Source organism: Argopecten irradians, chromosome 9 (assembly GCF_041381155.1).
Source record: "Argopecten irradians isolate NY chromosome 9, Ai_NY, whole genome shotgun sequence".
Classification (NCBI taxonomy): Eukaryota; Metazoa; Mollusca; class Bivalvia; order Pectinida; family Pectinidae; genus Argopecten; species Argopecten irradians.
Genome location: NC_091142.1, coordinates 6,261,072 through 6,288,863, shown reverse-complemented (window position 1 = coordinate 6,288,863; position 27,792 = coordinate 6,261,072). Strand labels below are relative to the sequence as shown.

At 38.8% G+C, this 27,792-nt stretch overlaps 1 protein-coding gene across 1 annotated transcript; it reads left to right on the top strand.

Annotated features, from left to right (window-relative positions):
- The first annotated feature begins 217 nt into the window (after positions 1-217).
- LOC138331222 (potassium voltage-gated channel protein egl-36-like) lies at positions 218-27,510 on the top strand. Its single transcript, XM_069278709.1, has 2 exons — positions 218-1,149; positions 21,141-27,510. Exons 1-2 carry the CDS (start codon positions 565-567, stop codon positions 22,035-22,037), a joined length of 1,482 nt encoding a protein of 493 aa, XP_069134810.1. The 5' UTR covers positions 218-564; the 3' UTR covers positions 22,038-27,510.
- The last annotated feature ends 282 nt before the right edge of the window (positions 27,511-27,792 follow it).

Genomic DNA, 27,792 nt, shown 5'->3' with positions numbered 1-27,792 from the left:
GATTGTTATTTACTTTACAAAAACTCTGAAAATCAAACATTTTGAAGCTTCGCAACGTCTCGTTTGACGTTAGTAACGAGACTAAAAGTCACAATCTCGTGCACCCGACGTCACTAGCCAACGACCTCCGCATTTAGCCAACCGCAATGCAGCTGTACGTAAGAATCGGGGCTAGTATTCATATACCTCACGGTACCAGCAGCAAACCTTTACTTCCGAAAATCAATCGCAATAGGCTGTGCTTGGAGACGACACGGAATGAAACACCGGCTACAGTTTCACGGGTTTAACACATGTTTTTGGAACTGTTGAATTATTAACTGGAAACACCTAATACATATATACACGTGTAATATATATTTCATACACTTGCAGGTATAAGCCTTGGCCACACGAAGCCGATAAATGACAATTTAAGATACCAAAGAGATATATAGTAGTAGTCGCGAACCCTTCCCGCCACGTGAGCGCGTGGAGGTACTGTTGAGCTATATGTATTATGGTGCGCAAAGCACCGGGAAAGCCAACAGAACGCCAAGGGAGACATAACGCCGTGCCTCGCCTATGTTTCGTCACAATCATCACCACTATATTGGACTAACATTAGCCCGAACCAGCGTACCAAACGACACGGTGCTCCATGCCATACACACAAAAATGGCGGATACGGAGAAAGAAGAGGAGGATAGTGAACCTGTCATCTTAAACGTTGGGGGAACTATCTTTGAAACAACTTACGAAACTTTACGACACGAACCGGACACATTACTGGCGACATTGAGGCCCTCCTCTCCCGAGTATAGACCGACGCGGGGACATTTTTTCTTCGACAGAAACCCCGATATATTTAACTGTGTACTAGACTTGTACAGAACTGGCGAGTTACATCTACCACACGGCTTTTGTGGAGCTACCCTGAGGACAGAGCTCAAGTTCTGGCGTATCCCTGAGGATAGAATTGGTATATGTTGTCTTCAAACATATTTCAAATATGACACGGATCGCGAAGTTTTGGATACTCTTCATGACGCTTTCGAGGCCAAAGTTTTGGACTACAACCCTAAAGAGGCCGATAGCAGCCGATGGGTGAAAATCAAAAGAACGTGTTGGCTTTTCCTTGACCAACCAAATTCGTCACCTGCTGCAAAGGTAAATCATCAAATTACGGTTACAGTATTAAGTTTTTGTCATTTTTAATTTTTATTTGGACACGTTATATTTTTGCACTACATGATATAGGCCTACACATAATATATCTAGACTTCACAACTTGTAATAATGTCTTTCCACATCTTGATTTTAATTTTAAGTCATTTCATTGGTATTCAAACTGATGGAAACAAAATGCTTGACGTCAGTCAAATATTGACGAATCTCCTTGAATTCTTCCCCAATGCTCTTGTTTCTTCGCTACGTTGTTACTTAGAACCCCGTTATATGCTTTTAATGATCTTGTACTAGGCAGTGATTGCACAAATGGGCTGTAGCTTTTGATGTTTTAATTGACCGAATCTGTTAATGCGTTAATGGATTTCTGCTAATGCTTCAATGGGCTGTATTTGTTTACGTTTACATTAGTTGTATCTACATTTAGCATTGTATTGAAGCTTCTGTCAATGCTTCAATTGATGTTGTATTTGTAACTGATGGGATTGGGTGTAGATCTGTTAATGTTTCAATGTTCTGTATAAAAAATGCTTCAATGGGACCTATTTGGTTAATGTGCCAATGGGGTGTATCTCTTAAGGTTTAAAACCAGTGGGCTGCATTTGTTTCATGTGAAAATTAATTGTATTTACATTGTCCATTGTATTTAATCTTTATTCGTGCTATCTGTTATTGATTTATGGGCTATATATGTTGTTGCTTCAATGGACTGTAATAATGTTTGAGTGCGCTGTATCTGTTAAGCTTCAATGGGCTGTAAAATATGTTGATGGTTTGATGGGCCATATCTATGAATGCTTCGACGGGCTGTATCTTTAATGCTTTAAAAAGCTAAGCCTGTTGATGTTTTGATGGGCTGTATCTCTTAATTTTAATGGGGTGCATCTTTAATGCATCAATAAGCTATATCTGTTGATGATTTTTTTTAAACTTTTGATGGACTGTATTTGTTAATTCGTCAACGGGCGGTGTCTGTTAAAGTTTCTGTATCTGTTAGTAATACGACATATTTGTTTACGTTTCACTGGGTTGTATTCACCTAAAGTTCACCGAGATATATGATATAAGGAATTACTTTGATCACAGAAGTACAGGTCGTACTTTTATGGTAGTTGGCATCAAATGACCATGGATCGATGGTTTATCTTTTGGATTTTCTTAATCATGAAAACCTGCTATTTTCTTAGATTACGATAGTTGTAAATACGACGGATATGTGAAACACTATTTATGTTGGAACACAATAGTATTGTACACGCTAATTAAGTTACATATTGTAAGAGCTATAATAGAGCATTAATTAGTAAACTTGCGCATGCCCGATAACGTTTTTATCGATTGTAATTTAGACATTATCAATAACAGTAGTATATGACCATTGATACACGTAGTAAAATGTCAGTATTTCTACAAATGGTTTCTTATTGGACTTACTGATATGCTTTAATGACCCGAATAAAAGGAGATATTAGATACTGGGGACATGAATAGTAAATGATTACTTGACATCGTCGTTCCCCCTCTCGTCGACCCCGTACTTCGTCGTCGTCCTTCTTCTCATTATTTTCATTTCTCTTTGTCATCGGTCTCCTTTTCTCTCTATCTTCGTCGCCCTTCTCCTCTTCCTGATATCGTTGGCGTCGTCGTCCCCGTCGCCTTGTTCGTCGTCCTCCTCCTCATCCTCGTCGTCGACCGTCTCCCTCTCGTCCTCATTCTCTTTGTCGTCGTCGTCTTTCTCCGCATCATCGTCCTCCCTTCCCTATCCTCGTCGTCCTTTTCTCACCTGAACTTTGTCGTCGCCTCTTTCTTCCTCTTTATCGTCCTCTAGTAATTAGAGGATCCTCTTGTGGTCATTTTCATTTAATATCCAAGCTCCGAATCTGAGTTGGAACAAGTTAGAGAAAGAATGCTACAACCTCATCCGCTAGGACAAAATCACAGGCTTTTGACTCTATAGATATACGTACACCTTAATGTATGTGTGTAATATTTATAGAGATGTCCGTATATATATGTATATATTGAGAGAGTCAAAAGCCTGTGGACAGCATTAATAAAAAATGTTAGAGGAAAAATATCATCTACCTATGTATCTCTAGCATCTTTAATACATGAATGCTTAAAATATGCCGGAGAAACCTTCATGTTTTTTCCCTAGTATATGCATTATATTTCATGCATTATGTCATCTGCATATGTACGAATAATTAGACAGTAATTGTAGAGTTAAAGAGTAGATGGAGAGGGACTCTCTATAAGATGTCGTCTGCTCTATGGCGCCCCACGACAAAGCTCGTCCCTAGCTCCTAAACTCGTCCGGTTATAGACCCAGAAACGCGCGTTGATGATGCCATTGCGTGCCGATATCGAGTTGGTTTTTAGCCAATATATCTCCTGATAAATCTATTATAGTTAAGCTTCCACACGCGAATTGTCTAAAGAAAAAGTCAAGAGGTATTTTCGATATCATAGAAAAAGCTGTATACACGTTTATATGTGTTTTAAAAAAATCCAGAAAAAATGGAACTCCTATTTCCGTAATGTTGTGATATTTAAAAAAAACTTACAATGCATGTCCATAAAACGTACCCTAATGGAACGCCACTTAAATGAATGACAACTCAATCGTTAATTGTTGCTATTAGATAGATTCGTTTCGTTTGTATTCGTTCCCGAAAAAATCCTATAGATACATCCGTCCCCGAGGCGATAAAATTTGCAGACTTGGATGGTAGAAACAGAAGCAAAGATTATCGATTTTTAGTTGAGAATTTGGTTTATAGCTTCGAAAAAAAAATATTTCACAAACCATTATTGATCTGGAGGAGAATCGTTGAAAAATTATCTCTAAAACTTTCACTTGCCGAAATTTCTTTTAGGCAGGGCTTGTGGAAATTCTGGTTTTAGAATTGATCCTAGTTTACTGGAACTCTATTACTCGAAGATCTCGTTTAAATTGAAGTAGCTTGCTGATACCAATCAAACGTAACTCGACTTCACGGATAAGTCGATGTTCAAATGTAACTCGACTTTGATACATTGTAGTTCGAAGTTTAACCACGACCCCCAGTGCTAATCTTTCTATCCCGGTTTTATTAATTTAGCCACCCTATAGTCATTAAAGGTCGTGTCAGATTTGTTGGAGGAGAAAAGCCAGAGTACTCGGAGAAACAAACCGACAATGATCAATCCCAGCAACTGCCCTACATGGGATTCGAACTCGCTAACCAGAGGCTGGTGAAATTCTTGTGATAATATGTCGGACCACCGCGGACTCCAGATACCACACATTTGTGAAGTGGCTGGTGTCCTTACCAGCTGAAGTTAGTAAGGAAACTAATAAAAAGACTTCCTATCTCAATTCCACCCCGCGTCGTAATTATGACATCTCCCGATACAGAGCGCCTTACAGAATCTAAATGAGATATGATAAATGCATTTCACGCTTGTACAGTAAAGTCAAGAGAATTGAAATTCGCTGAAGTTTTGCGGCAAATAGAAAACAATGTATGAGATATCGATTTTTTCATCCAATATGAAATATTCTAATTTGATTTGTCGATTCACCAGCGAGAATAGACACCCATGGGTTGAATTAATTTGTCGCTGATGATCTGGATAGAAATATATGAGGATCCATGCAGACGGAAAACTATGGTGTGTGTTTATATATAGACTCTATACAAGCGACCCTCCCAAACAGCATCACAAGATACACAAACATCTGCGACAACTTAACGGTAAATATGCTATCACTTACATGTGTCCCTGTGTAGGTAAAACATCTATGTCCACATATCGTTGTTAGTGCGCTGCTTTACACGTGAGAACAGATGGCTGAAAACCTCTTACTGTATATTAAGACATTGTAGCAGCTAGTATATAGTTAATTAAGATAGCACCCCCGCTTATTTCCGTGAGCCAACATTTTCGCGATTTTTTTAAAAACGAAAAACGAAAAAGAAATTGAATTTTAGCAGTGTTAAATTTTTACGATCTGGCTTTCAGAGTGCATATAAATGTATATAATTCAATAATTTCTCATTTTTTTGCGGATGAAATTTTTTCACGATCATACAAATGTCCCGCGAAATAGCGAAAATAACCGACTTCAGGCTACCGTATTTTGCACGCCCGTAAGTTATTTTTTTTGTGCAGATGAACAGAACCAAGTTGACCAAAAGTATGCATTGATTATGGTTAACATTATGTATTACTGATAACTCGTAATTTGGTGTGTGTAGCTGGGGTTTTATTAGTTGTTTAACGTCCTATGAACAGCCAAGGTCATGTAAGGACGTACCATATTTTTTGGCGGAGGAAAAACGGAATATCAGAAGAAAACCACCGACCAGCGGTCAGTACCTGGCAACTGCTCCACATGAGATTCGAACTCGCTACCCAGAGGTGGAGGGCTGGTTGTTATATGTTGAGACATCATAACCACACTTTGACAAAATATGCGAATAATGTACAATTCAGAGAAAAAAGTCCCGCAGATTAGGAAAATATTTCTGTCCCCAAATAGCCATGCCATTACTAGTGCTCCGGACTGTCAGCGAATCATCCGGTACATTCCGAAGGTTGTCGGGAGATAACCGGATAGATACCGTGATTAAGCGTCGACAGACGGTCGTTGTTCGTGTCGGCATCGTATAACGACCGCGTTAACACCGGTATTATGACGTAATAGAGCGCTGGGACGCCGGATGTTCTCGAATTTCCAATCCGTAGTTATCCAGCGCCTCATCCTTGAGTGTGTGAAAGGGGCTTTTAAGTTGTAATGCACTGTATGCAAATGACGTGCCAGTTTTGTTGGTGGAGGAAAGCCAGAGTACCCGGCGAAAACTAACCGAACAACGGCCAGTACCTGGCAACTGCCCCACAGGGTCCCCGGTTGATACCAATGCATCTATTCGATGCCTGAATGCCATCTGAGCATTGTGAGAATTTTGTTTTTAAGAACAAATTATTAATAATTTGTCATTTTGAGTCTTTTCCGACAAGTCTGCATGCACGTTTGACCCAAATAAAGAGTTATTTTTTTCTCAAAAGAACACTTTCTTCGTTTCATGTTCTATATTCCTAAAGTATCAGTTATACATGTATTTATAATTTAAATTCCTTAAAAAAATTCTATGTATCCATTTTTTTGTGACATATAACCTACAACCATCATTTGAATCTATGCCAAGGTCAAAAAGGACGCAACGTGTATATTTTTATTGAGATATAATTTCGCGGATTTCGACATGAACATTATCGTACGTTCTTCGGTCTTTAGGAAAATTTAGGCATGGCGTAAACGTTATTTAGCGACACATGGAAACTATTCCCAGTTGTCAAGGTAAAATATATTTTATCAATATAGTCTGTTATTCTGCTAAGTCGGTCTGTCGTGTATTATTCTGGACAAATTAATGATTCATGGCGTTACAAGTTAACCACTTCATTATGGCGTATCCCTCATTTTGGGCTGGTGAAGCAATTACACGCGTTTGTAATAACCAGGACAGTAACATGTACATTCGGTGTTTGTATGTATTATACATGGTATGTGGTATATACATACGTTTGTCATTGAAGGATATATATGTAATTAAGTCTTTGTCATGAAACGGCGTCCTACTTCTCTGGCACTAGGTATATGCATGCGACAGAAACAAACTATTTTTTGTTTGTTTTATTTTTGTGTTAATTAGACATATATATAAACTTTATTTATTTTACATCGATTGAGAAACAAGTTATACAACTTATGTAAATCACTCACGATGGCCCGGATGTAAGCGCGCGAGGGGTCTTAGTGTGGGAGGAAACCGGAGTGCCCGGAGAAAACCCATGTGATCAGGCAGGTGACCCCTGACCTTTTCACGTCCGTGCCGGGGATCGAACCCCGGCCGGCTAGGTGAAAGGCGAGTGGCTTAACCACTACACCACCCGATCACCCTCGTATATATATACACGATTAAACACCAGATATTGCTAAAATGATGATTACTGTTTATGCTCTGTCGGCTGTGAAGCATCTTTAACTTAAAGGGACTAAAAATCTATAAGAAAGCATTACAGATTAAGGTTAAGAAATTCGTTGAAATAGTGGAATGTTCATGAAATTGGGCCTGGTAAAAGCTTGGGATTATTTAAAACTATATCGATCAAATCACATGTCTTTAACAAGATAATATAGTCGTTTCAAAGCAGTAGATTACATTAATTGACAATCTACAAATACAATAAGAATAGCCATAGGACATCTCCTTGAGGAACATACCGTTACGGCATTTTGACGTCACAAACGCAATATTAACCTGACGGAATTGAAAGAAATAAGCTTATTTGATATGCTCTGATAGTTATCATTTTCTCAATTTCAATTTAGGAAACAAAACGCATACGATTTTATTTGTACGAATTGTAGCTGAAAAAGTGTTTGTCATCAAGCACATTTCTCACAAATATCCATAATATTATGTACCAATTTTGGAAAATCATCATATAATGTCTATCAAATACATTTTCCGCAAGTCTGGTTCTGATATAATCTGTTGATGATGGTGTGATTTGGTGCACTAGGGATATACATATGTACATTTTCATGTTATTATATATATCAGGACAATTACTATTCAGGCTAAAACACCTGCCGTCGCCGTTTGTAACGCCATCTCTGATTGGTTGATACAATAGTGAAACTAGTACTTAAAAAAAATAACTTCCCAAGAAACTTTGAATTCAGTACGATAAAACAATAAGATTGAATTATAGGAATTAACTTGAATTTATTTAATGTCATGGGAACTTTAAAACATAACATTATTTAATGTCATGGGAACTTTAAAACATAACACTAAGTATACACCCAAATAAACCCCGAGAATACATTCTGGTGTTGCGTTATATCTCCATATCATATAAATATATTAATAAGGCCAATGTCCTTAATTAATCTTGTATGTTTTTTTACTCTCGTAGAAATGTACTTGTTGAATAATACTAAGGACATGAAACCATCTATCCTAAACATGCTGAAGTCAACCTGATGACATGAAAAGAGATACTGAAATCTGCAGATGTTCACAAACAAGACGTCACTTGCGTTATATTATAGTGCAAATAGTGTACCTCGTTTGTCAGTCTCAGAGCCATAGGGATAATCGCACACCTATATACACAAATCTATTATACCCCTACCACAGGGACTTGACACATCTAGTTACCTATCACAGGGACATGATCATCAACTGCCCCTATCACAGGGACATGATACAAATATTCCCCACTACCACAGGGCACAAGGACATAGGGATATAATTACTACAATGTACTCCTTACACAGGGACATGACACAATTACTTCCCCTAGCACAGGGACATGACACATCTAGTTACCTACCACGGGGCATAATCATCAACTGCCCCTATCACAGGGACATGATACAACTATTACCCTTACCACAGGTCACATGGACATAGTATATACATTACTACAATGTACTCCTAACACAGGGACATGATCCAACTACTACCGATAGCACAGGGCACAGGGACACATTGAGATATACGTTGCTACTCCCAGCACAGGGACATGACACATCTAGTTACCTACCACAGGACATACCCCAACTACTACCCCTAGCACAGCGACAAGACACAAATAGTACTCCTACCACAAGACACAGGGGCATAGGAATATACATTACTACAATGTACTCCCAAACACAGGGGCATGACACGACTACTACCCCTAGGAGAACGCACAGGGACATGGAAATATACATTATTACCCCTAGCATAGGGACAGAGACTTCATGACTTCTTGTGCCTGGAACATTTACAGTTGCACATATCATGAAATTGGGACATTGGAGTTAATTACTCGTGATCATAAATTGTTCATAAATGAAAACGAGGCTCACTGCTCATGAAGTATTGCTAAGGGAAGTAACTCTGAAACATCAGACTGGAGAGTTATTGTTAGTGACATGAAACACGATAAATAGCTTTATTCTCTTGTTTATTTGGAACTATTCTACTTATGTACGCTATGGATTAATGAGTACTTGAGGTAGGCTATAGTCACAGGGACCTGGGAATTAGTAACGGTCTAGAATAGTAGATCTTATCCTAGTTATGGGGCCAACTATTTGATTATGCTATTGTCTATTATAGCGTATTCTAAACGATTTGGTGAGTTTAGTAAGTAAAATGTATACTCCTTCGGAGAGAGAACTACAGAAATGAGAGATAGTGCAAAAAAAATGTATTTTTTTCCAACTTACTGGGAAATGGTCAATTGATATCCCTTGAAAACTGTCAATTTTATAGAATATATGGAGTCACCAATGCCATCCCAAGAAATTGTAAAGAAATACTACATATTATGGAAATATAGATATATCTACTATTCAGTATAAATTCATCAGATTCATGGTCACTGTAAATGTGTGCTATGTCAGCGCTTCTTGAAATCGACACCCGATTGAATAAGTAACGTTTACGAGCGAGTTCTGTAGTTCCCCATGTAACAAACTAGATCTATCAACAACAAAGTCAGACTAATTTTCATACTCTTGTGGGTACAGCTAGTGTATTATAAATAACTGTCCCGGTACACAACCAGCCAGGACCGAAATATGTCATCATAACTCCACTAATAACGAGGTACTACTGATCTGTTTGAGTTATACACCGCACGTGCTGCTTGTAAACATGGACGTGCACGCGCAGCCGATCTGGATAAGTGCTTGTATGATTAGCACTGTCATTGTATCACGGCTAACATTATTTGTCTGCTATTGTGGAAATAAACATTAACGATTGTTTTCTTTTAATTAATGCCTAATCGATTACGAGACTCTGTGAGAATACTCTCACGTGCAGCGCTCTAACCAATCACCGCTAGTTTCATATCCAATGTATTATCACAAGAGCTCGACGTCCTGTCAATAATAAACATAGCTCAAATTTATATAAAAATACTCCTATGGTACTCCGACTAACAACTTTTTTCACCCCATTTTGGATAAGAGAACATTTCTGTCCCATAGAATGTAGATCTACTACTCAGTTCAAACCTTTTCATATTCTTTGCGCCATTGATAATACAATTTGATATTGTAAACATTTACTTTTCATGCAACCTTTATGTTTAAATATTATGCCTTTATATCTTAATGTGCAATGGGCTATTAAATTTCGTTTTATAGTTCAATGAGTCAATGACATTTCTTTTTTTTTTAATTTAAATGATGTTTGTTTACGGACAAGTTACTTAAGTTAGGTAAATATCAAGACGTTAGATACGTACTGGATTGGGCCTACATGTACCCTGTATACTATATCGCATAGTCAGTCTAGAAGTCTTTAGCGCTACAATATTGCAGATATACTGACTAGAGTTCTTCAAGAACGTTTTATAATTTATCAGACTACAAATGCTTTTTTCGTATATTCTTGTCACTGATGAGTCGCAGTAAGTTTAGGCAATATTCGGAAAATGAAGCCCGAAAATTACCGTGAATTCCCGATGTTCTACGAGTGCTTTGGACATTAACAATACCGTATAAGGACTTTTATGTTTCAAATAGTGTCTGCGGTATAAACCTTCGTTGGTAAAAGTTTCATTTCATGTCAATAAAGAGTTGCAGTAAGTGTCGGCAATAATCGGAAACTGAAGCCCGAAAATTACCGAGAATTCCCGTTGTTCTACGAGTGCTTTAGACATTTACAATACCGTATTAGGACTTTTATGTTCCACAGAGTGTCTGTGGTATAAACCTTTCTTGATAAAAACTTCATTTCGTGTTATAAAAATGACATGAAGCAGATGTAGGTTTATTCTAACTCTGTAAAAGCGACACGCTCACAAAAACGAAATGGAAGCCCAATGGTCATAAACGGTCGCTTTCTTTGGCAGCCAGCGAGACCACTCCCCGAGCTTGCGTACATCTCTAGCGTTAAGGGGAGCCGAGGGAAATCAAGCCCCGACACTGCCAGAATGGGCCAATAAATACCCTGACCTAATACCACTACAACACGTTTGCATGTTTTGAACAATAAACATGCCAAAATAGATTTAACGAGAACATCGCCAGTTTGCTTCCCTAGTTGTAATGTCTGACAGGCAAGAAACGTTTGATAAACATGGCGCTTGGTTATGATTATTTGAAGGCACGGCTATAAACCTACTCAATAAAATAGCTGTTAGCTGAGTCGTTCGTGACAATAATCCAACTGTGTAATACTCTCTGACATATTGTATTAGAATCAGTTTTAGAATGCGTTCAATATGATACTGTACATAAATCCTAACAATGTAGTTTGACGGTTGTCACCTGTATATATAACATGTAATGTAAGCTATTTTGTTATACTTGTGGTTGCAAGTATCTTTCAATGTGTAATTATAGTGCTTTGTTTTTATATTTATGCATGTGAATGTGTTGGTATACGGTGGTTACACGAAAATTTTAAACCAATAGTATACATATATATATTATAGTATCAAGGGTATGAACTCGGCGGTCGAGAAAAACGGACCTATTTTTTTAAAACCATGATTATTTTAATAAATGGGTTCTATACAACATTGACGGATATCTTACCTTAAAGAAAAATAATTTATCTGTCCATTGAGTGCTTGATAAACAAAATTGGCCAAGTATTGACGAAGTTATGACTTGATGAATAGGGAAATTACGAAAAATATGCTAGGTAGACATTTCCCTGTCCGGTCGAAATGTCGTCTCGGCTCTAATGGGTACCTCAAAAACCAAGCCAAAATCACAAAATCTACGCTTGTGGTGATAAACAGTACCCATCACTGTGTTCATCCACAATCTCCTTTGGAGGTGTCATGACCCGTACTTTGTAGAAACTCCATTTAAACATCGTGTAGCTCACTTACTTTAACCGTCACCGCCATGTTCATTTTTCTCTCGGAACGCTTCTCGACTTTACATATCTTGACTACATTATGCAAATTATGTTATGTTGTGCTTGTGTGTAAACTCGAGAAGCGTTCCGAAGAACAAAATGAACATGGTGGTGACGGTTAAAGTAAGTGAGCTACACGATGTTTAAATGGAGTTTCTACAAAGTACGGGTCATGACACTTCCAAAGGAGATTGTTGATGAACACAGTTCCGGGTACTGTTTACAACCACAAGCGTAGATTTTGTGATTTTGGCTTGGTTTTTGAGGTACCCATTAGAGCCGAGACGACATTTCGACCGCACAGGGAAATGTCTACCTACATGTAGCATATTTTTCGTAAATTTCTCGATTCATCAAGCCATAACTTCGTCAATACTTGGCCAATTTTGTTCATCAAGCACTCAATGGAAAGATAAATTATTTCTCTTTAAGGTAAGATATCCGTTAATGTTGTAAATAATCCATTTATTAAAATAATCACGGTTTAAAAAAAAATACATGTAGGTCCGTTTTTCTCGACCGCCGAGTTCATACCCTTGATACTATAATATATATATATGTATACTGTTAAATTAAAAAAATCGTGCCAGGTCCCTGTGGACCGGTCGGGCTAGACTTCCGGTCAAGCACGAGGGGCCCGACCGGGGTATAACCGTAATCATATAAACAGGCACGTGCATAAAATCGGTGAGTTCTGTTGAGATTTGAGTTTTGGAGAGTGTAACAGCAAGATAAAAGAGCTTCAAGTATCCAAAGTAAATATCTATAGGATTGGTCATATGTCATTGCTTACCGTACATGTAATAAACCGTTATTGAACATAAATACGAGCCGTGTTTCTTATAGAACCTTGTGGGAAAACAGACACGAGAAGAAATTCCCGTTACAGTAGGTTTACATTTGTACAGCACTCTATGCAACATGCAATATCATGCTTGACTTGCATGTTATGTATGTGTATTGCCAAAATATCCAATTATTAAAATTACAGTTGGTAAACAAGTCGAAATGTTTATTATCGTCAATTATATAGTATCATTTCAAAAATATCAATACCCCATCAATAACCCCATCACTACCTCATCAATAACCTATCAATAACCCCCATCAATAACCTCATCAAAAACCCATCAATAACCCCCATCAATAACCCCATCACTACCCCATCAATAACCCCATCACTACCTCATCGATAACCCAATCACTACCCCATCAATAACCCAATCACTACCCCATCAATAACCCCATCACTACCCCATCAATAACCCAATCACTACCCCATCAATAACCCAATCACTACCCCATCAATAACCCAATCACTACCCCATCAATAACCCCATCACTACCCCATCAATAACCCAATCACTACCCCATCAATAACCCAATCACTACCCCATCAATAACCCCATCACTACCCCATCGATAACCCCATCACTACCCCATCAATAACCCAATCACTACCCCATCAATAACCCCATCATTACCCCATCGATAACCCCATAACTACCCCATCGATAACCCAATCACTACCCCATCGATAACCCAATCATTACCCCATCAATAACCCAATCACTACCCCATCAATAACCTATCACTACCTCATCAATAATTTATCACTACCCCATCAATAACCCCCTTCACTACCCCATCAATAACCCCATAACTACTCTATCAATAACCCCATCAATACCCACCATCACTACCCCATCACTACTCTATCAATAACCCCCATCACTACCTCATCAATAACCCATCAATAACCCCCATCAATAACCCATCAAAAACCCCATCACTACCCCATCAATAACCCCCATCACTACCCCATCAATAACCCCCATTACTACCCCATCAATAACCCCCATCACTACCCCGTCAATAACCCCCATCAATAACCCCAATCAATAACCCATCAATAACCCCCATCACTACCCCATCAATAACCACCATCACTACCCCATCAATAACCCCCATCACTACCCCATCAATAACCCCCATCGTTACCCCATCAATAACCCCATCACTTTCCCTTCAATAACCAATCACTTCCCCTATCAATAACCCCATCACTTCCCCATCAATAACCCCATCACTACCCCATCAATAACCCCATCAAAAATCCCAATATTACCCAATCAATAACTTCATCAATAACTCATTTACTACATCATCAATAACCCATCACTACCCCATCAATAACCCAATAACTACTTCATCAATAACCCCATCACTACCCGATTAATAACCCCAATCACTACCTTATCAATAACCCAATCCCTACCCCATCGATAACCCCATCACTACCCCATCAGTAACCCAACCACTACCCCATCAATAACCCCATCATTACCCCATCGATAACCCCATAACTACCCCATCGATAACCCAATCACTACCCCATCGATAACCCAATCATTACCCCATCAATAACCCAATCACTACCCCATCAATAACCTATCACTACCTCATCAATAATTTATCACTACCCCATCAATAACCCCCTTCACTACCCCATCAATAACCCCATAACTACTCTATCAATAACCCCATCAATACCCACCATCACTACCCCATCACTACTCTATCAATAACCCCCATCACTTCCTCATCAATAACCCATCAATAACCCCCATCAATAACCCATCAAAAACCCCATCACTACCCCATCAATAACCCCCATCACTACCCCATCAATAACCCCCATTACTACCCCATCAATAACCCCCATCACTACCCCATCAATAACCCCCATCAATAACCCCAATCAATAACCCATCAATAACCCCCATCACTACCCCATCAATAACCACCATCACTACCCCATCAATAACCCCCATCACTACCCCATCAATAACCCCCATCGTTACCCCATCAATAACCCCATCACTTTCCCTTCAATAACCAATCACTTCCCCTATCAATAACCCCATCACTTCCCCATCAATAACCCCATCACTACCCCATCAATAACCCCATCAAAAATCCCAATATTACCCAATCAATAACTTCATCAATAACTCATTTACTACATCATCAATAACCCATCACTACCCCATCAATAACCCAATAACTACTTCATCAATAACCCCATCACTACCCGATTAATAACCCCAATCACTACCTTATCAATAACCCAATCCCTACCCCATCGATAACCCCATCACTACCCCATCAGTAACCCAACCACTACCCCATCAATAACCCCATCACTACCCCATCAATAACCCCATCACTACCCCATCAGTAAACCAACCACTACCCCATCAATAACCCATTACAACCCCCATAAATAACCCAATCACTACGCCGTCAATAACCCAATCACTACGCCATCAACAACCCCATCACTACCCCATCAATAACCCCATCACTACCCTATCAATAACCCAATCACTACGCCATCAATAACCCAATCACTACCCCATCAATAACCCCATCACTACCCTATCAATAACCCAATCACTACGCCGTCAATAACCCAATCACTACCCCATCAGTAACCCAATCACTACCACATCAATAACCCAATATTTACCCCATCAGTAACCCAATCACTACCCCATCAATAACCCAATCACTTTCCCTTCAATAACCAATCACTTCACCCATCAATAACCCCCATCACTTCCCCATCAATAACCCCATCACTACCCCATCAATAATCCTCATCACTACCCCATCAATAACCCCATCAAAAATCCCAATATTACCCAACCAATAACTTCATCAATAACCCATTTACTACATCATCAATAACCCATCACTTCCCCATCAATAACCCAATAACTACTTCATCAATAACCCCCATCACTACCCGATTAATAACCCCAATCACTACCTTATCAATAACCCAATCCCTACCCCATCAATAACCCCATCACTACCCCATCAGTAACCAAACCACTACCCCATCAATAACCCCATCACTACCCCATCGATAACCCTCATCACTACCCCATCAATAACCCTATCACTACCCCATCACAACTCTATCAATAACCCCATCACTTCCCCATCAATAAAACCATCACTACCCAATCGATACCCCGTCAATAACCCCATTACTACCCCATCAATAACCCAATCACTACCCCATCAATAACCCAATCACTACCCTATCAATAACCCAATCACTACGCCGTCAATAACCCAATCACTACTCCATCAATAACCCAATCACTAACCCATCAATAACCCAATCACTACCCCATCAATAACCCAATCACTACGCCATCAATAACCCCATCACTACCCTATCAATAACCCAATCACTACGCCGTCAATAACCCAGTCACTACGCCGTCAATAACCCAATCACTACCCCATCAATAACCCCATCACTATCCTATCAATAACCCAATCACTACGCCGTCAATAACCCAATCACTACTCCATTAATAACCCAATCACTAACCCATCAATTACCCAATCACTACCCCATCAATAACCCCATCACTTCCCCATCAATAACCCTCATCACTACCCCATCAATAACCCCATCACTACCCCATCACAGCTCTATCAATAACCCCATCACTTCCCCATCAATAAACCCAATACTACCCCATCAATAACCCAATCACTATATATATACCCCATCAATAACCCCATCACTACCCTATCAATAACCCAATCACTACGCCGTCAATAACCAAATCAGTACCCCATCAATAACCCAATCACTACCCCATCAATAACCAAATCACTACCCCATCAATAACCCCATCACTACGCCATCAATAACCCCATCAATAACCCAATCACTACCCCATCAATAACCCAATCACTACCCCATTAATAACCCAATCACTCTCCCATCAATAACCCAATCACTACCCTATGAATAGCCCCTATCACTACCACGTCAATAACCCCATCACTATATATATACCCCATCAATAACCCCATCACTACCCCATCAATAACCCCATCACTACACCATCAATATCCCCATCACTACCCTATGAATAGCCCCCATCACTACCCCATCAATAACCCCATCACTACCCCATCAATAACCCCATCACTACCCCATCAATAACCCCATCACTACACCATCAATAACCCCATCACTACACCATCAATAACCCATCAATAACCCAATCACTACCCCATCCGCGTTTCAATGCACGATTTTAGGTCATCTGACCGAAGGTCAGGATGACCTATTGTCATCGTGTTTCGTCCGTCGTCGTGCGCCATGCGCCTTGCGCCGTGCGTCGTGCGTAAAACTATTTATTCAAAAGCCTACTCATCCTAAACCCTTGAGTGAATTACATCCATATTTGGTGTGAAACATTCTTCGGAAGGACAATAATATTTTATATAAATGAGATAGGTCCGACCTCTAGGGGCAGAGGGGCGGGGCCCCAAAAGGGCAAATTTTCTTAATTTAAGCTTTAAAATCCTACTCCTCCTTCATCCTTGAATGGATTTCATCCATATTTGGTGTGAAACATTCTTGGGGAAGGACAATCATATTTTATATAAATGAGCCTGGTCCGACCCCTAGGGGCTGAGGGATGGGGCCCCAAAAAGGCAAATTTTCTTAATTTTAGCTTTAAAATCCTACTCCTCCTTCATCCTTGGATGAATTTCATCCATATTTGGTGTGAAACATTATTGGGGAAGGACAATCATATTTTATATAAATGAGTCTGGTCTGACCCCTAGGGGCTGAGGGGTGGGGCCCCAAAAGGGCAAATTTTCTTAATTTTAGCTGGCCCACTTCCTGTTTTCAGGTTTTGGTCTCCGATCTCAATGAAAAATTTATCTATAGGGGTTTTAATTGATGCCGAACAACATGCAAACATTTTCACAAAGATTTTTGGTATTCCAAGATGGCCGTTGGTCCACTTCCTGTTTTAAGGTTTCAGTCTCCGATCACAATGAAAATTGGTCTATAGGGGATTTTAATTGATTCAGAAGGGGGAACTTTAGGTGAGGACAATTATATTTTATAAAGGACCGAGCTAAGACCCATAGGGATAGTACGGCGGAGGTCCAAAATGGGAGCTTTGCTGAAATTTGGCTTTAAAATCTGACTCCTCCTCATATTAATCCTTGAATGGGTTACAACCATATATGGATGGAGGGCTACCAAGTTTGTTCAACAAATGACATTTACCTATTTCAGAAACTTACATATTCAACTAAGGAGTTCCTTGTATTGTTTATATTAATCGTTAACCAATACTTTATACTGTGACTTTGTTGTTTTGTGCCATGAGTCAGATGACCGTTAAGGCCCATGGGCCTCTTGTTATGTAATGAAAGAAATATTTTTCCAAATCTTTACGCAACGTCATTGTTGTTGTGTGTGTGTGTTTTTTACGCCATTCCCGCTTTTGTTTTTGATATGAATACGATAGAAAAAGAAATCGGTCAATCAGAAAGTCATATTTAGTATTAAAACAATACACAGTATATATTTTGATGGATATTGGATTCTAAAGGTCAAAATACTTCGTAGGTGAAGGTCTATGAAGGCTGAGTGGCAACCTTTCCATACATCTCTGAAATAGAACAGAGTTATGTCCCCGAAATAGCAAAAAGTCATGTCCCCGAAATAGCATGGAGCTATGTCCTTGAAACAGTAAGACTGTCTGACGAGCAAATCGTACTGACAGCCATATGTATTTGATAAAAATAACCTTCACCGCTATTTCGTGGTATATATAATGTAGTATTATTGATACAACCCTTTTATATCCCGGAATTGCCTGTTACCAAATTCCGATTGTCTTTAACATCAGACAATAAAATATCTGAAATGAAATGAAATATCCCGGAATTGTCTTTATGTGTATTTCCAGCCATGGGAAATGGTAGATAGGGTTTTTCCATTGACAAAGTATATTAATTTACTATATAATGTGGCACAAATCCAAATTAGTTGAGGTTGTACGGTGTAATTAGGCCTAACCCTCAGTTCAGTTGTAATCAATGTTGTTCTAGCTGTGTACATATAGAGAAGTTCTTTGAGAACTTATATCTTGTAAATTGCATCGACAGATCACGAGGGACATGAAAAAGGTCACGTGGGACCTAATTGGGAGAACAATGCATAGTGCCCGAGATTAATAAACTCTAGGACTACGACCTGTACTTCTATGACAAACGAAAATTCGCGTCAGTTTTGGCTGCATTAACTCGTTCAATGAATAATTAACATAATCGTGCCTGCACAGTCTATGTGATGTCAGTCATCTTTATCAATACACGTGCTTTTCATCATTTTGGATTCTGTGTGCCTGACCCGTGACTGTTAGGCTTGAATGAATATTTTAGCCACTCGTATAATTATTACGTACCCTTACAACACATAGACATGCAAAGTAGAAAAAAGAGATGCCACGTTTGTCGGTCATACATGTACTTATTTCGGTAAATTGGTTTGCGGTTACGAATTATTCACTGAAGTACATCTTGTAAAGCTAAATATTTATGTAACCAAGTACAGTCGGACCTGTCTATAAAGATCACCCATTAGAAAAAAAGATGAATTGTTCTTTTAAGTCAATTGGTGTTTATACACAGGTCAACTTTTGTTGAAATTGGTCATTATGGACTCCCCAAAAAGCGACCTTATTACGCAGGCGGTCTTCATACAGAGGTGGTCGCTTGGACAAATTTTACTGCAAAGTGGTTTTTATACAGAGGTGGTCGCCAGGACAGGTTTTACTGTAAAGTGGTCTTTATATAAAGGTGGTCGCTAGCGCAGGTTTTACTGTAAAGTGATGTTTATACAGAGGTGGTCGTTTGACAGTTTTTACTTTAAAATGGTCTTTATACAGCGGTGGTCGCTTACGTAGGTTAACTGTAAAGAGGTCTTTAAACAGAGGTAGTCGCTTATGAAGGCTTACTGTAAATTGATTTTTATATGGAGGTGGTCGCTTTGACAGGTTTTACTTTAAAGTGGTTTTTATACAGGGGTTGTCGCTTTGACAGGTTTTACTTTAAAATGGTCTTAATACAGAGGTGGTCGCTTATGTAGGTTAACTGTAAAGTGGTCTTTAAACAGAGGTAGTCGTTTATGAAGGCTTACTGTAAATTGATTTTTATATGGAGGTGGTCGCTTTGACAGGTTTTACTTTAAAGTGGTTTTTATACAGGGGTTGTAGCTTTGACAGGTTTTACTTTAAAGTGATCTTGATACAGAGGTGGTCGCTATGACAGGTTTTACTGAAAAATGGTCTTTATAGAGGTGGTCGCTTATGTAGGTTAACTGTAAATTGGTCTTGAAACAGAGGTGGTCGCTAGGGCAGGCTTTACTGTATACTTGAACGCTTTTATCATTCACTCTTCACCTTAAATAGTTCGAGTATGTAGAAACATAGGGAACTAATGTAAGCGTGCTTATATTGGCGTTATTATATTTTAGCGGTCGCACAGCGATAAATTTGCTCAATTACCAAATTAATATCGATATTTTATATACGTGTATAATTGATATGCACGTATATATAAAGATGCCATCTTCGATAGCCAAGGCTTCTGATAACGTTACACCCCAAGAGATTTCTCCGAAGATTGCCGGAAATTTCTCCGAGATGTTACGATTGATCAGTTGCCATGAGAAGCAATTTCAAATTCATTAACTGGAACTAGCTAAACGTCTCAAAATTATCGTCAAAGTAGATGACAGCCAAGGTCATTGGACATTTTGATTTATAAGCTCTGGAAGAGAGTGGGACTAATGCGATCACCCTGGCGTCGTCGTTGGAAATGACCTGGTTAAGGTTTTTGTACAATTTTTGAAATACTGTTACACATAAAAGCTGACATTGATTTCTGCAATCATTTTAGAAATCATAATTGTGGTGATAGGTATGGACAATCACGTTAAGAAAAAAAATAAGATTTTAAGAATTTCAAGAGGCCTATTGGACAAAAATTACCAGGTTAAGGTTTTGGTGCAAGGCGAGCTACGCTGTTCTCAAACAGCTCTTGATATTTCTATACCAAAATAGTTATACATTTTCAACGTATATTATATATATGTACATATTGTATGTATTTCATTTTCGATATTTGCAGGTGTTTAGCTACTTTTATCTCGGGATCGTCGTATTGTCCGGAATACTCTTCTGTTGCGGAACACATCCGGATTTCCTGGAGACGACACTTGTTCCTACTAACCAAACAGACTACGGTTTCCTAAATCCGGAAAACCCCAAGGAATTACTGCTACTTACAACTCGCCCCGTGTTCGCTCTCGAAGTCGGCGGATGGTTTGTTTTAATCTTCTTTTCAATAGAATTTTTAATCCATTTTTTTCTCTGTCCTGTCAAAGGTGAATTTTTCAAAAGTGGTTTGAATGTTTTAGATGGCATTTTATTTATATGTATGTGGATGGTATTTGCCTTCGAATTTCATAGTGATGTTGTTTACTCAAACCGCCATCTTGGAATGTTTTACCTCGTTCTCAAGTCGATGATGATCTTACGTCTCTTCCGGTTATTGCGCTTGGTGAAGCAATATAGTGCTCTGCGCATCCTCACAGTTTCTCTGGTAGCCAGTCTCAAGGAACTTGGCTTACTGCTAATAACCTTCCTCATGGCTTCAGTGTTCTTTGCAAGTTTCATCTATTTCGCCGAATTTGAAGAGCCTTCCACGTTTCCTCACATTTTCATTGGAATTTGGTGGTCTGTGGTTACCATGACAACGGTTGGATACGGAGACACATTCCCAAAATCAACACCCGGCCATGTTGTAGGTTCCGCATGCGCAATATGCGGTGTTTTAATTCTATCTATGCCAATTGCAATCGTTGCAACGAAGTTTAGTAATTTCAATGACAGGAACGCTGAACGGGAAAGGAGCAAAAACTTAAAGTCTGCGGATCCGTTCACGCCCCATGAATCTCCGAATACAAGCAAACTGTTCTTGACGAAAGTGTCTTCTGTCCTCGAAGTGAAACAGTCGCCGACGTAGGGGGCGCTTCGTTCAACATCCAGGATTATAGCCTAAAAGATTACTTCCGAAAAGTGAATTCATGTGCAACCAATTATATGAATATTCATGAATTTGCTCATACTTTCAGTGGTTATATATCATGGATTTAATGTGTCCGATTTGAAAAAAAGACTGATATTTATAGGTTTGGTAAAAAATTATGGTTCAAGCCGCATTATTGTAGGCCGGGTATTTCCGGTTGTGAAAGGTAAATCAGGATATACATTGATACAATTACTGACATTGTGTAGGATAATAACAGATATTGTTAACCTAAGAAAGGTGGCATTTCTCTACTCCAGGAAATGTCACCTTTCAAACGTTATCAATGCCTCGTATTGACACACACGAAGTTAATAATTGTATTATGTCAATTTTTAACTTGATAAGGAAATAGACTGGTTTTCCCTCAGTTACCTCCCCTGTGTATGTTACACAGAGTACGCGTCAATCTCTCCCAGACTTCATTGCGCTTCAACATTCAGGGGACCGCAGTGAACCCTAAGATAGATTGAGTGATCGAGCTTAGTAAGCGGAGCGCATCCTGGCGTAAAGTAGAGAACTAAGGGGAGGGAACCAGTTATGTATTACATGATTCATCACCATGGTCAACGTAGTATGATGGAGAGGAAATGAAAGTAAGCGATTCTTTTATCGCGATTTGATAGTATATTGCTTAAATCTAATTGTACCCTTCTCTTGAAATACAGTACGTATTCGCAATAAAGACAACAACGAAAAACAACCAACACTGAAAAAGGAAGACTGTAAGAAATATTATGATGGGTGAATGAGACATTTTATTGTATTATCGTATACATGTACCTCACATGAATGAACTGCAAGTCCGGAAAGTACTTCTATTTCAGAGTTACTTCCCTTTCTTTTAATTCCGTCATGAGAGTGAAACGAAGGGAAGTAACTCTGATAGGTCAGAATACGGTTACGGAAGATGGGTCATTGGGGGACAATTTCTTTTTCAGGTTTGTGCATGTGTTTTTTATGTCACATTTCTCATTGGAATTGGAAGTGAAAGATATAACACATTAGTTTGTATTGTGATAGACAGTCGTTTCTTTTTAGCACACAGCTCGTTTTGAGCTACCTGCCATTCAAGCGATAATTGAATAACGTAATGTCCTATTAAAGATTAACCAAAGTACCCGGAGACGGAGCATCGAACAACGACCAGAAATTGGCAATATCCATACACTTAAGTCAAATCTACCAGCTGAGGTAGAATGTCAGACATATTAACCACTACTCTACTTTAACCTAAGATGACGGGCTGACGGCAGAATATCAGGCACATTAACCACTAGGCTACAGTGACCTTAAATGGCGGACTGCCGGTAGAATGTCAGACATATTAACCAGAAGGCTACACTGACCTTAAAATGACGGACTGACGGTAGAACGTCAGAAATATTAACCACTACGCTACACTGACCTTAAAATGACGGACTGACGGTAGAATGTCAGACATATTAACCACTACGCTACAGTGACCTTAAAATGACGGACTGACGGTAGAATGTCAGACATATTAACCACTACGCTACAGTGACCTTAAAATGACGGACTGACGGTGGAATGTCAGACATATTAATAACCATTACGCTACAATGACCTTAAATGGCGGACTGACGGTAGAATGTCAGACATATTAACCACTACGCTACAATGACCTTAAAGTGAAGGACTGACGGTAGAACGTCAGAAATATTAACCACTACGCTACAATGACCTTAAATGGCGGACTGACGGTTGAATGTCAGACATATTAACCACTTCGCTACAGTGACCTTAAATTGCGGTCTGACGGCAGAATATCAGACACATTAACCACTAGGCTACAATGACCTCAAAATGACGGACTGATAGTAGAACGCTAAATGTCTCAACCATGAGGCTAGTCACTCAATTTTCAACAACCAAAATGTTGGTTGCAACAAATTCCTATCTTCCGTTGTGTATACATTACACATTTTCATAACGTTATTTGAATGCGAGCGCAATGTAATCAACCGTGAAAGCTTAATGCAATCAATCTTTAGATTCCGACAGAGTAGTTCCTTCAACTGTAAAAGAGAAAAACATTGACAGATGAAAATAATTTATCCGGAAAGGTAATGTTTTCAATGATATATGATATCCATTTACCCTTCTTTGAACCTTGGTTGCTTGAGTTTGCATTCCCCAAACATTAAAAAAATGGTATTGTCTCGAGACGTTCGTTACATAACATGAAGTTACGAGATGCAACATAGACTTGGCAGACTTTGTGACATTGACCTTGAACGATTATTAAAAACTGCGCTTAGTTATAATTAATTTGTTTTACGTCACGAATATCACAGCCCCTTCTCGACAAGTGAAGAACAAAGTACCAAACGTATTTAGACATTGAAACATGGTAAATATAATATGTTGACGATATGGCAACACCCTAGCTACTGTTGTAGCGGAAAAGATATCACCTTCATGTAAGAGTTGATATCTTTTCCGCAACAACATTACCTAGCAACAACCATATGAAAGATAAAACCCTTGAAATTAAAAAGCTAATAATATAAAATACCTTAAAAATTTAAAAATGCATTCGAGTACATATTAATAAACTTTCAACGAATATAAATATATTAGATCTTGTTTTCAACAAAATATGTTTCGATCACTAATCAAAAATATCGGGTTCGCCATTTTGGATCCAAGTGGTACTCTTCAAGAAACAAACCAATTGTGTCGGTTCGGTTTGGCTAGAACGGCGCGTTCCATTACAGATACAGCATGCAGATTCTTTCCGGTACAACTGGTATGAACCCGCGAATGGAACGCGCAATATATCACTCATTATCATTCGGAACTCCTCGAGCATTCTTGTTTTTCCGTGCTTCACGGAAAATCCCGAAGATGTCCAATTGTATCATTATATCGCTTTAGCACTGTGCGTTATTTTGGACAAGTTGAAATGGCGCGGTGCGTGAAATTGTCGGTATGTTTGGCGCAGTGCGTCGGGTCAGAGCAAGTTGCGCGTGAGTGTATCTACAAGCCACTGTTGTATGTAGTGTTTGACCCCATGTGGTGATAGTATTAATGAGTTAGGCGTGCTGGTATGTATTGGATAGGGTCTACCGAAACAAATATTAACGATATGCCAGAATTACTACGAAAACATAAGCAGAATGCCAGAGAATTCTAGCTAGTGCATTTTTATATGTCAGAATGTATAGCGATTGGTTGTTTGTCGGCTTTGACGCAGAGCCAAGCCATTATTATTTAGGAATATATAGACCAATGGTTTTTGTCAGATATATTAGGCTATGAGAAATGTCAACTAAACTATATGTAGCACATACATTGCTAAAACATCATTGCGTTCTATATGATAGCCTACCAAGTCTTCATGACCAAGTCTCGCGAGACTTTGACGTCAACACGGCCGCGACGTATAGCGCATTAAAGTTAATCTTTTAGAGAGACTCTTAGACTACGATAATACTCTAGGTGTTCCCCTTTGGTAATTTAGACGACTGTACGCGGTCATATAAACTCTTGGGTCAATTTTTTATTTTTACCCCTTCTGGAATTAGGGGGATGAACGTCAGATAGCTACGACCGAGAATCAATATATTGACTTCATGGTAGAGATAATACGCGCCAAACCTACGTAGCCAGTACTCGTTCTTCCGAATTCATTAATGTTTTGTTTCAATTCCATCATTTACCAGCAGTAAATCAATATTTGAAGGGGTTAACGAATGCGCCCAACTTCCAAAATGAAAAATAAAAAAAAATGTTGAACAACTTGAATAATTTCACTCCGACTTCGAGAACATCTAATGTAACGGTATATCATGATTCGAGACCTTGCATTGTGGTATTGCTTTCGAGTTACATGCAACTTTAGCTTCTCATCAGACGGACGTGCTGAAAATGTCCCGCTAGAGGGAGCTGTGCGTTCTATCTTCTCTCGTTTTTAACGATTGCCCGGTCAGTTGTGGCGTGTTAGAGGTAGTGTCAGACAGATGACCACCGGCCTTGCCAAAACTAATGTCCACTGGGTATTTTTTTCTATTGCTTCGCACAAAACCACGTTTTCTTGGCTTTATCGTCATCATCTCCATTTCTAACACGTTTCTCTAAAGCGAGACCTCCTACCGCAACAAATGTCGAATGTGATGACTGAGCTATATTTGGTTTCAAACAATAAGGTCAGCCTTGACTTTACATTTACTTCTAAAATTTTACCCGATAATTTTTATATTACATTATCTTTAACATTGATATTAGCCTTGAGCTATTATTGACCTTGACCTTTAAGATTTGTTATATTCTATTTTATTATCCTTTACAGTGACATCGACCTTGACCAAGCATTGACCTTGACCTTTTAGCTTTCAGTTTCTGTTGACGTAGATATTAACCTATGTGATATTAAATGTGATAGTGACCTACATTCTATCAGACCAGCTTTGTCTATCACTTTGACCTTGACCTTGTAGCTAACAACCATCATAACCTTGACCCTCGCGATCCCAAAGGAGGGTCAGGCTATGACGATTACATGTGGTATTCTGCTTGAAAGGCGCATGGCGTTCAAAGATGGCGAAGTATATTGTAATTTTCCAAACATGCTCAAAAATGATCAGCAAAAACTAATTACAGTATTACCTGTCAAGACATTATATATATGCAAATTTTACCAGTGTGAAAGTGATAGTTTTTATACTCAGGAATTGTGAGGCGTCTTATTCATACGGATGATTTTGAAAGGATAACAAACCTCTGAAATCAAAACTGTGATGTCACCTATTTATTTAAATTGCAAATCAATTAAAAGCATTATCAACAAGTAAATCAACCGAGATTCAAACTTCAGAGCGGAAGTGACTCAGTTTTGATTTGATTGGAGGAAACATTGTGACGTCATTTGGTTGCTTCCTGTTTGCATGTACATGTAATCGTACCTATATTTGCACCGATAGATGCACTTGTACATAGATAATTATATATATTATGATATGATTGTTATTTACAGAAAACGAATGCAAAATTTAAACGTCTTAACACGTTTGAAGCTCAAAATTATGCAAATGATTGTATGAATGTCATGATTTTTTGTCCATTTATTGTAATTTATATATATAAACATGCGATTTGCCACTTACCTATATTGTTTTATAACCACATTCCACACTCATTATGGGGCAAAGTTTAAATCCATGGTTTTATACACCTTTGAACCTTACCTGCAATATGTGTATACTTTCTTCCATTGTGATAATGATGTCTGCAATCGGCGAGGTGAACTCCGGCAAATAGGCTGAGACATGTGGCGGAAAATAAGCTAAGTCGTGTAGATTGTAAATTTGCATTTAATGGGTCAGTGGGTTTTTATATGTATAGGACACAGAAGCAGTAACCGATTGTTGATATTTGGAGGTTTGGGGTAAGAGGGAGGAGGGGGGGTAGGGGGTAGGGGGTTAATTTACCAAAACGAATGGCAAAGCATATTGTTACATTGATCAAAAGGACACATAACTTAAGAGAAGGTTATTATGTGCGCAATTGTTAATGATACATGGAAAAAGGTTATTGGATCGATATCAATGGGGTTGTCAACTGATCTAGCAAAAAAAACCAATAATAGTTAATATAACAAAGGGATATAACTTGTATTTTAAGGAGAAATAAGTGATATCAGAAGGGGAGATAACTGATAGTTTGAGGG